We start from the raw sequence: 13,181 nt of genomic DNA, 5'->3' as shown, positions 1-13,181 counted from the left end.
GGCACATAGTAAGTGCTCAACAAATACCATAATAATAATAATAATATCATAATTATAATAATTATTATACCACAATAATGGTATAATACCATACCATAATGTTAATAATTTTATTATAATATTATATAATATATTCTATAAAATAATAATATATTATATATAATATTATATAAAATAATAATATATTATTATAATACAATACATAATATATTATTATTTTATATAACTTTATAATATTATTATTGTATATTATTAATATGTTATTTTACATTACATTATATATAATACATTATTATTTTATATAACTTTATATTATTATTATATATTATTAATATATTATTTCACATTGCATTATATATATAATATATTATTATTTTATATAGCTTTATAATATTATTATTATATATTATCAACATATTATTTTACATTACATCATATACATAATATATTATTATTTTATATAACTTTATAATATTATTATATATTATTAAGATATTATTTTACATTACATTATATATAATATATTATTATTTTATATAACTTTATAATATTATTATTATATATTATTAATATATTATTTTACATTACATTATATATAATATATTATTATTTTATATAGCTTTATAATATTATTATTATATATTATTAATATATTATTTTACATTACATTATATATAATATATTATTATTTTATATAGCTTTATAATATTATTATTATATATTATTAATATATTATTTTACATTACTTGATAATATTATTATATAGTCGACTATATAATGTATAATAATAATGTATAATGTATAATTATAATGTATAATAATATTATGCATTATAACTAATATATAATATAATATTATTAATATTATTAATAATTAATACCACGATAATGCCATGATAATAATAACTTAACTTAATAAACTAAGTTATAATTGATAATTATAATTAACTTAATAAATAATTAATAACTTAACTTATAACTTAATAAAGTTATACCTATAGCTATTATTATTATTATTGTTATTATTATTATTATTATTATTATTATTATTATTATTATTATTATTATTATTATTATTATTATTATTATTATTATTATTATTATTACTTCCCACGCTGATGCTGCCCAGCACAGGGGAGTCGACTTTGATGCTTCGACCTAGCCCTTTCCATTATGAATAACCCTGGTGAGACAACGTCTCTCAAACCCTGGTGAGAATATGTCTCTCAGTGGCAGAGCTCTAAGCAACTCTCCTGCCACGTTAAGACGCTAATACATAGGAGAGTAGGTATGTTCACTGCCATATAAACCATATTAAAATGTAGGAAACCTGAATACAGTCTGATGGAAAAATCACATAACAACAACTCAACAACTGTATATACGTGTGTACGTATTTATTACTCTATTTGTACATATTTATTCTATGTATTAATGCGTTTGGCTTTGTTGTCTGTCTCCCCCTCCTAGACTGTGAGCCCGCTGTTGGGTAGGGACCGTCTCTATGTGTTGCCGACTTGTACTTCCCAAGCGCTTAGTACAGTGCTCTGCACACAGTAAGCGCTCAATAAATACGATTGAATGAATGAATGAATGAATGAACAGCAGCTCTGGTTAAATTCAAGTAAAATACAAAAAAACACTTTTTTCAGTGAAGCTCACTGTCGTATCATTTGGGAATGCCAGTACTTTATTTTGGGGAAATTAAAGGAGGACCGTAATGCATTTAAGCCCGCTGTGGGCAGGGAGGGTCTCTCTTTGTTGCTGAATTGTCCTTCCCAAGCGCTTAGTCCAGTGCTCTGCACACAGTAAGCGCTCAATAAATACGACTGAATGAATGAATGATGCCTGTTACATGTTTTGCTGTCTGTCTCCCCCCTTCTAGACTGTGAGCCCGCTGTGGGCAGGGAGGGTCTCTCTTTGTTGCTTAATTGTCCTTCCCAAGCGCTTAGTACAGTGCTCTGCACACAGTAAGCGCTCAATAAATGTGACTGAATGAATGAATGATGCCTGTTACATGTTTTGCTGTCTGTCTCCCCCCTTCTAGACTGTGAGCCCGCTGTGGGCAGGGAGGGTCTCTCTTTGTTGCTGAATTGTCCTTCCCAAGCGCTTAGTACAGTGCTCCGCTCACAGTAAACGCTCAATAAATACGATAGAATGAATGAATGATGCCTGTTACATGTTTTGCTGTGTGTCTCTCCCCTTCTAGACTGTGAGCCCGCTGTGGGCAGGGAGGGTCTCTCTTTGTTGCTGAATTGTCCTTCCCAAGCACTTAGTCCAGTGCTCCGCACACAGTAAGCGCTCAATAAATACGACAGAATGAAGGAATGAATGAATTTAAATAGTCACTGAACCCAAATTTCCTTTCCCAAGAGGTGGAGCGGGATAGACATGGGTGTACATATCTATCACTCTATTTATTTTATTTGTACATATTTATTCTATTTATTAACGTGTTTTGTTTTGATGTCTGTCTCCCCCTTCTAGACTGTGAGCCCGCTGTTGGGTAGGGACTGTCTGTACGTGTTGCCGACTTGTACGTCCCAAGCGCTTAGTACAGTGCTCTGCACGCAGTAAGCGCTCAATAAATACGACTAAATGAATAGATACGCCACTGATACAGGAGTCTCCCAGAGCCGTATCTGGGATTCAAGAGGAGGGAACCACTGTCTTCTCTGCCTCTGCCGTTTCCCCCATCAGTAAATCATTCGTATTTATTGAGCGCTTACCGTGTTCAGAGCACCTTACTAAACGCCTGGGAGAGTACGATATTACAGAGTTGGGAGATATGTCCCATCTGGAATTTATTTTAATACCCGTCCCCCCTAGTTCCTTGAGGGCAGGGATAGCGTCGGCCGACCCTGTCGTACCGCACGCTCCCAAGCGCTCGGAACAGCGCTCAGCACACGGTAAATGCCCGATAAAGACCGTCGACGGAGTCCGTCGACTTGACGCCCGTCCGCGTGTTTCGTTTTGCCGCCCGTCTCCCCCTTCTAGACGGCGGGCCCGTTGTCGGGGAGGGACCGTCTCTCTGTGTCGCCGACTTGGACTTCCCAGGCGCTCAGTGCAGTGCTCTGCACGCTGTGAGCGCTCAATAAATCCGATTGAGTGAATGGATGAATGTCCATCTGCCGCTGCTGCTACTTGTTAAGCGCTTACTGAGCGCAGGGAAGCAGCGTGGCTCAGTGGAAAGAGCCCGGGCTTTGGAGTCAGAGGTCACGGGCTCATTCATTCATTCATTCATTTTCTAGGCTTCAGTTCCCTCATCTGGAAAATGGGCATTAAGATGTGAGCCCGCCATGGGCCAACCTGATCACCTTGTAACCTCCCCAGCGCTTAGAACAGTAAGCGCTTTACAAATATCATTATTATTATTATTATTGATTTCCCCTTCCTTTCTAAGCTGGGGGCCACGGGGAGTCAGGGCGCCTACGGATTCGCCCAACTATCTTTCCCAGAATTTCCTCGACGTGCCCCAGGTGCAACACGCAGGCACCTCTCTCCCGCTGCGCTTAGTACAGTCCTCCGCACACAGTAGGCGCTCAATAAATACGACAATGAATGAATAGCTACGTAGCCCCGCTCTGCCACTCTGCACGTGGGATTAAATACACAGAGCACACGTTCGTTTTCCTTTTGATTATATTTATGATATAAATACTAATCTGTTTCCAAAGTACACCGTTTTTTTGTTGGTTTTTTTTTTTTACAATCTGAGAAAATGGAGGGACACGGCGGGGACGGACAACCTCTGTAAAATGGGCGTAGTGGTGATTCGCTCTTGGGAGAGAGAAGGACGGAGAGCAGACGACGAACCGTTAGAACAAACTTCCCGGGAAAACCGAATTCGGGGGTTTTGGGGTTGGGGGGAGAAAGAAAGGATAAAAGCCGCGGGTCGTGCGTTGCCCCGCCGTTCCCGTCCCAGGACTGGTGTGTGGGCACAGGAGCGTGAAAATCCAGAACGCGGAGGGCGACGGAAATGAAACCACACACGTGCTTGCATAGTATGGTGACGCTCACGGGAGTTCGAAAAGTCAATCCGGTTTTCAATAACTTAAATGAACATCACTTAAAAACACCTCACACAGAATCAGAGCCTTCTGCGTATAGTTCCGATTTCAATACTAAGGTCAAAAATACACGGTATGATTTTTACATAGGATCTGTGCTACATTAGAACGCTAGAGACCGACGTCGCTTGAGTAGTAAATGAGACCTTAAATATTAAATAACTGAGAAACAAAATGTGTAAACACTAAACTAACGGGGGGCTTTTCCTATTGCAACACATCCAACCAAGTGATTTCCACAGTACAAAAAAAGCGTCAGGGCGTAAGTGTTCGTTTCCAGTCTCCTCGGATTCCACGGAGCCCGTTCCAGACACGGCTCCTGGAAGCTGGTCCGGCGCCGGGAGGGCGGCTACGATCCCACCGGCGGTCGCTATTTGGGGGACGCTCCCTCCGGGCCCCGAGTCCTCCCCCTCCGACCGGAGACGGGGGCGTCCAACGGGTGCCTCGGCTCCGTGCCGCTTTTCAACACCTGGGCGAAAACTGAGGGTTTGTCGGCGCTTCAGTGTAAGATTTGAGTTCGTACGCGGCCCCGCTGTCGACTTCCATGGACTTCCGGGAAAACAGGAGCCGCACATCTCTGTGGAGGTAGATCTTTCCAGATTTAGAGCTCTGGAACCTGAGCGGGACAAAGGGAAAGCCCTCGTGGGTTTGGACGGCTGGCACGCCGGCAGACACGGATTCACGGGCGGGAACCGTCCTCTCAGGTTGCCTCGGGTTCGTCCATCTCTCCCGCCCTTGGGAATGCCGGGGCCCGGCACGCTTCCGAAAGGACGCGGCCCGGCACCACAAACCCCAATTCCAGCTTCGAGTAGGAGCGCCGGTCCCGGCTTGGCGGCCCTCGCTCCTACCTCAGTTTACCTCACACGCCTGCATTCCCCCCCATCTTCCCTTCCCCACAGCACCTGTATATATGTATGTACATATTTATTACTCTATTTATTTTACTTGTACATATCTATCCTATTTATTTTATTTGGTTAGTATGCTTGGTTTTGTTCTCCGTCTCCCCCTTTTAGACTGTGAGCCCGCTGTTGGGTCGGGACTGTCTCTAGATGTTGCCGCTTTGTACTTCCCAAGCGCTTAGTACGGTGCTCTGCACATAGTAAGCGCTCAATAAATACGATTGATGATGATGATGATGATTCCCACCCGTCCCCCTCCATCGCAGCCAGGTTTTCACACTCAATTCCTTAAGCGGTAAAAGGGGAAACGAACGCCTGCTTCCGAGGAAAATTCCAGACTTACACGGCCAACGTTTACATCAGAAGGAACCACCTGGTAAAATTTCACTTTTTTTTCCCGCCAACATATAAAAGATTCCCCCCACCCCCCCATTTTTCCACGATATTTGTTCAGTATGTGTCAGGCAGTCACCATATTAACCACTGGCGTAGACACAATCCCTCTTCAAGCGCTTAGTACAGTGCTCTGCACACAGTAAGCGCTCAATACGATTGATTGATTTCACTCCCTTCAGCATCGCCCTGCTTGCTCCCTTTATTCGTCCCTCCTCCCAGCCAATCAATCGTATTTATTGAGCGCTTATTACTGTGTGCAGAGCACTGTACTAAGCGCTTGGTACAAACAAACAGCCCGTATGTACGTATCTGCTGTTTATTTATATTAATGCCCATCTCCCCCTCTAGACTGTAAGCTCGTTGTGGGCAGGGAATAATAATAATGACGTTTGTTAAGCACTTACTATGTGCACAGCACTGTTCTAAGCGCTGTGGGGGGATACAAGGTGATCAGGTTGTGTAATACTCTCCCAAGCACTTAGTACCCTGTGAGCCCACTGTTGGGTAGGGACCGTCTCTCTATGGTGCCAACTTGTACTTCCCAAGCGCTCAGTACAGTGCCCTGCACACAGGAAGCGCTCAATAAATACGACTGAATGAATGTACGCGGTACGTGCTCAATAAATACAATCGATTGACTGACTGCCCAGGATCACCCAGCGGACAAGTGGTGGGATTCGAACCCGGGTCCTTCTGACTCCCGGGGCCTTGTTTCTATCCTTTTGAAGTCTGGTGAGTTTTTCCGTTTGAAGGCACGTTTTTTCCCCCCATTTCTGATGGAAACAGGCCGAGGTACTAGGGCGAAGGATTCCCCGCAACGAGTCTGCAGTTCGGCACGCACGAGCTTTCCAATGAAGACTGGGAGCCTGTTGTGGGCGGCGATTGTCTCTCTTTGTTGCCGTGTTGTACTTTCCAAGCGCTTAGTACAGTGCTCTGCACACAGTAAGCGCTCAATAAATACGACTGAGTGAATGAATTGATGTCTGTTTACTTGTACTGATGTCTGTCTCCCCCCATCTAGACTGTGAGCCTATTGTGGGTGGCGATTGTCTCTCTTTGTTGCCGTATTGTACTTTCCAAGCGCTTAGTACAGTGCTCTGCACACAGTAAGCGCTCAATAAATACGACTGAATGAATGAATTGATGTCTGTTTACTTGTACTGATGTCTGTCTCCCCCCTTCTAGACTGTGAGCCTGTTGTAGGCGGTGATTGTCTCTCTTTGTTGCCGTGTTGTACTTTCCAAGCGCTTAGTACAGTGCTCTGCACACAGTAAGCGCTCAATAAATACGACTGAATGAATGAATTGATTACTTGTACTGATGTCTGTCTCCCCCTTCTAGACTGTGAGCCTGTTGTAGGCGGCGATTGTCTCTCTTTGTTGCCGTGTTGTACTTTCCAAGCGCTTAGTACAGTGCTCTGCACACAGTAAGCGCTCAATAAATGATTGAATGAATGAATTGATTACTTGTACCGATGTCTGTCTCCCCCCTTCTAGACTGTGAGCCTGTTGTGGGCGGCGATTGTCTCTCTTTGTTGCCGTGTTGTACTTTCCAAGCGCTTAGTACAGTGCTCTGCACACAGTAAGTGCTCAATAAATACGACTGAATGAATGAATTGATTACTTGTACTGATGTCTGTCTCCCCCCTTCTAGACTGTGAGCCTATTGTGGGCGGCGACTGTCTCTCTTTGTTGCCGTATTGTACTTTCCAAGCGCTTAGTACAGTGCTCTGCACACAGTAAGCGCTCAATAAATACCATTGAAAGAATGAATTGATTACTTGTACTGATGTCTGTCTCCCCCTTCTAGACTGTGAGCCTGTCGTGGGCGGCGATTGTCTCTGTTGCCGTATTGTACTTTCCAAGCGCTTAGTACAGTGCTCTGCACACAGTAAGCGCTCAATAAATACGACTGAATGAATGATGTCTGTTTACTTGTACTGATGTCTGTCTCCCCTCTTCTAGACTGTGAGCCTGTTGTAGGCGGCGATTCTCTCTCTTTGTTGCCGTATTGTACTTTCCAAGCGCTTAGTACAGTGCTCTGCACACAGTAAGTGCTCAATAAATACGACAATGAATGATTACTTGTACTGATGTCTGTCTCCCCCCTTCTAGACTGTGAGCCTGTTGTGGATGGCAATTGTCTCTCTTTGTTGCCGTGTTGTACTTTCCAAGCGCTTAGTACAGTGCTCTGCACACAGTAAGCGCTCAATAAATACGACTGAATGAATGAATTGATGTCTGTTTACTTGTACTGATGTCTGTCTCCCCCCTTCTAGACTGTGAGCCTGTTGTGGGTGGTGACTGTCTCTCTTTGTTGCCGTATTGTACTTTCCAAGCGCTTAGTGCAGTGGTCTGCACACAGTAAGCGCTCAATAAATATGACTGAATGAATGAATTGATTACTTGTACTGATGTCTGTCTCCCCCCTTCTAGACTGTGAGCCTGTCGTGGACGGCGATTGTCTCTCTTTGTTGCCGTATTGTACTTTCCAAGCGCTTAGTACAGTGCTCTGCACACAGTAAGCGCTCAATAAATGCGACTGAATGAATGATGTCTGTTTACTTGTACTGATGTCTGTCTCCCCTCTTCTAGACTGTGAGCCTGTTGTAGGCGGCGATTCTCTCTCTTTGTTGCCGTATTGTACTTTCCAAGCGCTTAGTACAGTGCTCTGCACACAGTAAGCGCTCAATAAATGCGACTGAATGAATGAATTGATTACTTGTACTGATGTCTGTCTCCCCCTTCTAGACTGTGAGCCTGTTGTAGGCGGCGATTGTCTCTCTTTGTTGCCGTGTTGTACTTTCCAAGCGCTTAGTACAGTGCTCTGCACACAGTAAGTGCTCAATAAATACGATTGAATGAATGAATGATTGAATGATTGAATGAATGAATGAATGAATGAAGACGGTGCTTTTTTAAAATGGAGAAGTGGAATCTGTTAACAAAAGTCAGAGGAACGTGTCCTTTCCTAGGATGATGCGAGATGCCAGAATTACGCAGTGAGTCCCTCCCAAATAAGAGAAGGGAGGGTCGCAGAGGGATAGCACCAGAGCAGACCCGGGTTCGAATCCCAGCTCCGCCGCGTGTCCGCTGTGTGACCCTGGCCAAGTCATTTAACTTTTCCGTGCCTCCGTTGCCTCATCTGTTAAAATGTGGAGTAAGACCGCGAGTCCCTCGTGGGACAACGGACTGGGTCCAACCTGATTAGCTTATATTTATCCCGGCACTGAGTACAGTGTCTGGCACATAGTAAACACTTCACAATACCGTAAAAAAAGTTACCGTTTTCAGTTCCCGCAGAGGGCCTAGAGCTGAACTCCTGGGCGGATGTCAACCACCCCCTCAAAGGCTGAAAACCGTGACCCGTGTATAATCAACACCCCAGAAATAACACTGCCTCGGGAATGGATGGGAGTCCGGCTTCCAGAGGAAGCAGCCTGGGGTCATTTAGCTTCCCATATTTATTACTCCATTTATTTATTTTACTTGCACATATCCATTCTATTTAATTTGGTTAATATGTTTGGTTGTGTTCTCTGTCTCCCCCTTCTAGACTGTGAGCCCACTGTTGGGTAGGGACTGTCTCTATAGGTTGCCAACTTGGACTTCCCAAGCGCTTAGTACAGTGCTCTGCACACAGTAAGCGCTCAATAAATACGATTGATTGATTGATTTTACTTGTACATATCAATTCTATTTATTTTATTTTGTTAGTATGTTTGGTTTTGTTCTCTGTCTCCCCCTTCTAGACTGTGAGCCCACTGTTGGGTAGGGACTGTCTCTATAGGTTGCCAACTTGTACTTCCCAAGCGCTTACTACAGTGCTCTGCGCACAGTAAGCGCTCAATAAATGTGATTGATTGATTGATTTGACTTGTACATATCGATTCTATTTATTTTATTTGGTTAATATGTTTGGTTGTGTTCTCTGTCTCCCCCTTCTAGACTGTGAGCCCACTGTTGGGTAGGGACTGTCTCTATAGGTTGCCAACTTGTACTTCCCAAGCGCTTCGTACAGTGCTCTGCGCACAGTAAGCGCTCAATAAATACGATTGATTGATTGATTTTACTTGTACATATCGATTCTATTTATTTTATTTGGTTAATATGTTTGGTTGTGTTCTCTGTCTCCCCCTTCTAGACTGTGAGCCCACTGTTGGGTAGGGACTGTCTCTATAGGTTGCCAACTTGGACTTCCCAAGCGCTTAGTACAGTGCTCTGTGCACAGTAAGCGCTCAATAAATACGATTGATTGATTGATACCCAATTACAATTCGGCATTTCAGCCATTCGGAGTTAGGATTCCAACTCGAATGAATGAATGAACTCCGGGGTGGCTCCCAAGGAGATCAGGTTGGACGCAGGCCTTGTCCCGCAGAGGGCTCTTACCATGTGCATTACTCTATTTATCTTATATTACTCTTTATTAACCTATTTTATTTGTACATGTTTATTCTATTTATTTTATTTTGTTAATATGTTTTGTTGTCTGTCTCCCCCTTCTAGACTGTGAACCCACTGTTGGGTAGGGACCGTCCCTATACATTGCCGATTTGTACTTCCCAAGCGCTTAGTCCAGTGCTCTGCACACAGTAAGCGCTCAATAAATACGACTGAATGAATGAATGAATGAATTCTGGATCGGCTTAGGGAAGTTTACGGTTCTCGACCACGAGGCGGGCACCCTGGACGCCCCGCTTTTACTCTGCAAAGTTACCTCAGATGGATGAGGTAGCGTAATAGCCTTTCTTCCGTCTGGCGAAGGCTCTCTTTATTACCGTTTCTCCTCACTTCTCGTCTGACGGGTATAGAGAACGTTCTCTGTCGTAGGAATGTTTGATGATTGGCTGGCATTTCTCGTAAGTCATACATCACAACAAACATCTTCACCACGGTCTTGTTAGGATTAAATAAGGTCTGAAAGAAAGACGAAAGAATGGCTTTTTAAAATCGGAAATCCATCTCCTGGGAAGTTGAGATGGCCAGTTGTGCCAGTTACAAAAGAGGGCTCTGTGTCTTTAATAGGAGATAGGCCTGATCTTGGAATTACTGTTCTCTTCTGGGGCGTTCACTTGTGAAACTTTGTCAATCGTATCTTAAAATGATATTCTTTTCTTCACTCTATTAGAATTAAAGTGAAGCTGTGCCACAAAGTAATAACATGTCTCCACGTAGAGAAACGACCACACTCATATTGCAAACATAATAAACCTACAAGTTTTCTTTTCTGGCACGGGTGCAATCAGTTTCAACCAACGGCAACCTTGTAATTACATATTTTCGACTGAATCAATTTTTCTAATAACAGTAAGGGCCCAAAGTAGCACTAAAACATTTGCATCTCTTTCACTTCAACAAAGAGCTGTAGTAGACGGTCAAAATGGACATTCAGTTTTGGTGCAAACACTAAAAACTGAGATATTTGAGGATTATGGTTTAAACGGAGAAGTCGGTCTTTTTCTCCATTTCAAAATAATGTCTTGCCCGCTCGTGTGAAATCCGAATCCAAGTACACATTTTTTCCTGGGCAAAAAAATGTCTTCTTTCAGTCGCCTCTGAAGTGTGCTCAGTTTTAAAATGTGTACTGGCAATAAGAGGTTGGCTTCGAACTAGTAACTAAATGTCCACTCTCAGAGGAACTCATTTCGACGAGTAGCTGGGTGTGTGCATCTATAGACAGATATCTGGCTCCCTTTTTCACTCCCCACACAGCAGCTAGTTGTCTGTACGAGCCCTAATCTTCTGATCTGTACTTCAGTCACATCACAAAACGAGTCAACAGAAAATTCCCCTGGACCAAACCTTCTGGGGTACCTAGCGATGGTAATGGATTTCACTTCCAGGAAATCAGACTCAAAATGCCGATATTGTCAAAGAACCAACATTCTGATCTTTCCTCCACAGCCTCATGAAGCCCAAGAGGAGAAGAAGACTCCCAACACGGACACTTCCAAACGCCATCGCGGTAAGTCAAGGGACCGTACTGAAAAGGTAACGAAGGCTATACCCACGCTCCCGCTTTGGAAAATCGGGCCTGGAAGTTGGTAGCTTTTTCCAAGAAAGGAACCGGGCCTCTTTCCGTGCTAATGGCTCTGTCTCTCCCCCTCAACCCCAGTCTCTCTCCTGGAGCGGGGGGAATCAAGTTGGGTTCTAAAGGAGGCATGAGAACTTTGGTCTTGAAAAGTGAGTTGAAGACTAGCAGCCCTCCTCAAGGTGAGCATGGTCCTTAGTACAGTGCTCTGCACACAGTAAGCGCTCAATAAATACGATTGATGATGATGACTGACTCATTTGGGTGTGATTAAAAAATAAATCACACCAGACACTATCCCCGTGAGGATCTTGTTACAGTGCTAGAACAGGAGGAGCAGGGATAAGTCTGGCTACGGGGTTGTACCTGAGGTTTGGGAATCCAGGCCCGGACCCAAGGTCGATTCCGGGGCCCATCGGCGGCCAGACTGAGGGCCGGCGGCTGCTCTGAGCCCAACCTGACGCAGACCTGGCCCTTTCTCTTTCGTTTGGCCTCGGGACGGACGTGGCGTCCCCGAGGATGAGCCTGAGGTGGGCTGGGCTGGGCCCCCACTCCCGGGACTGGGACAGAACTTCCCCCTTTTAGACTGTGAGCCCGCTTTTGGGTAGGGCCCGTCTCTATATATTGCCAACTTGGACTTCCCAAGCGCTTCGCACAGTGCTCGGCACACAGTGAGCGCTCAATAAATACAACTGAATGAATGAATGACCTGAATAAGCAAACAACAAGGTGAGGCAGGGAGGGAGAAGCCCTCCTGAGCCCACAATCGCCTTGGTACATCTGTCTTCTGAGAGTAACAAGAGGGAGTGAACACACCAAGCGGAATGCCATTCCTTTCCTTGGTCTGTTCGGATCGGGGATGATGTCAATTCAGTTCTTTTTAAGAAAATCTTTCCTGCCGTCCCAGAAAAGATAATAATAATAATAATGATAGCATTTATTAAGCGCTTACTACGTGCAAAGCACTGTTCTAAGCGCTGGAGAGCTTACAAGCTGATCAGGTTGTCCCACGTGTGGGGCTCACAGTCTTAATCCCCATTTTACAGATGAGGGAACTGAGGCGTAGAGAAGTGAAGTGACTCGCCCAAAGTCACCCAGCTGACAATTGGCGGAGCCGGGATTTGAACCCCTGACCTCTGACTCCAAAGCCCGGGCTCTTTCCACTGAGCCACGCTGCTTCTCTACCCCCCAAAGATGATCTGGGGGTCCTCTTTCCCATTAGTCTCTAAATCTTTGAAAATCTCCGCTGACCTTTCCTTATTTTTTAAAGGCAGGACCGCTCAACTGAAACTACATTCTCCACATAACCGTCTACCTTAATGATTCACCGTGTTTATTTTATTCATGCTTTCCTCTCACTGAGTGTCCAAAACTGGCCATTTGTGTGGCAGAGCAGGAAAGCTCCCAACAGAGCCGCAGTCCCCCTGTTACTTACCAATGCGGTTGCGGCAGCAGCAGAAGCGGGAGCAAGTGCTAAGTTCTACATGTATGTGAGAGAATTATTATTGCAATTTGTAGGCTAGAAAACACATACCACTTGTATCGTTCCTGAAGGAGGTACTCGATAACCCCTTTTACCAAGGGACTCTAAAGTGATCACACCCTTGAAATGAGAAAGACAAATTTAGTAAAGAGCTTTGTACGCGACCAATACACCAGAACACTTAACCCACGGAACCAGTCGAGTTTTCAAGCGGTGTTTGTCCGGATGAACACTGTGACTCTGTGCCGTACGTACATCGAACTTTAAAGGATATGCGCCGCTCCAGGCTTCGGTGCTC

At 44.0% G+C, this 13,181-nt stretch overlaps 1 protein-coding gene and 1 long non-coding RNA gene across 4 annotated transcripts in view; one reads left to right on the top strand and one right to left on the bottom strand.

Moving 5' to 3' along the window:
• Positions 1-13,181, top strand: part of LOC119931721 — a 56,433-nt gene that overhangs the window by 37,585 nt on the left and 5,667 nt on the right. The window contains exon 2 of the long non-coding RNA XR_005452151.1: positions 11,274-11,334. This is a non-coding gene — a long non-coding RNA (uncharacterized LOC119931721). The remainder of the gene's footprint in view (positions 1-11,273; positions 11,335-13,181) is intronic.
• The window catches only part of FAM214A (family with sequence similarity 214 member A), a 97,546-nt gene continuing 87,992 nt past the window's right edge, over positions 3,628-13,181 (bottom strand). For 2 of the 3 annotated variants that reach the window (XM_038750590.1, XM_038750591.1), the window contains 3 exons: positions 12,935-13,003; positions 10,087-10,286; positions 3,628-4,685 (listed from right to left, as the gene is read on the bottom strand). In XM_038750590.1, coding sequence (XP_038606518.1) covers positions 4,532-4,685; positions 10,087-10,286; positions 12,935-13,003 — 423 coding nt within the window. In that variant the 3' untranslated portion in view covers positions 3,628-4,531. Of the gene's footprint in view, positions 4,686-10,086; positions 10,287-12,835; positions 13,004-13,181 lie in introns of those variants that run through there. The other variant, XR_005452150.1, reaches the window with a different exon arrangement.

The sequence above is a fragment of the Tachyglossus aculeatus genome, chromosome 8 (assembly GCF_015852505.1).
Source record: "Tachyglossus aculeatus isolate mTacAcu1 chromosome 8, mTacAcu1.pri, whole genome shotgun sequence".
NCBI lineage: Eukaryota > Metazoa > Chordata > Mammalia > Monotremata > Tachyglossidae > Tachyglossus > Tachyglossus aculeatus.
Note: the sequence above shows the minus strand (reverse complement) of the source record. Positions and strands in the feature narration are given on the sequence as shown.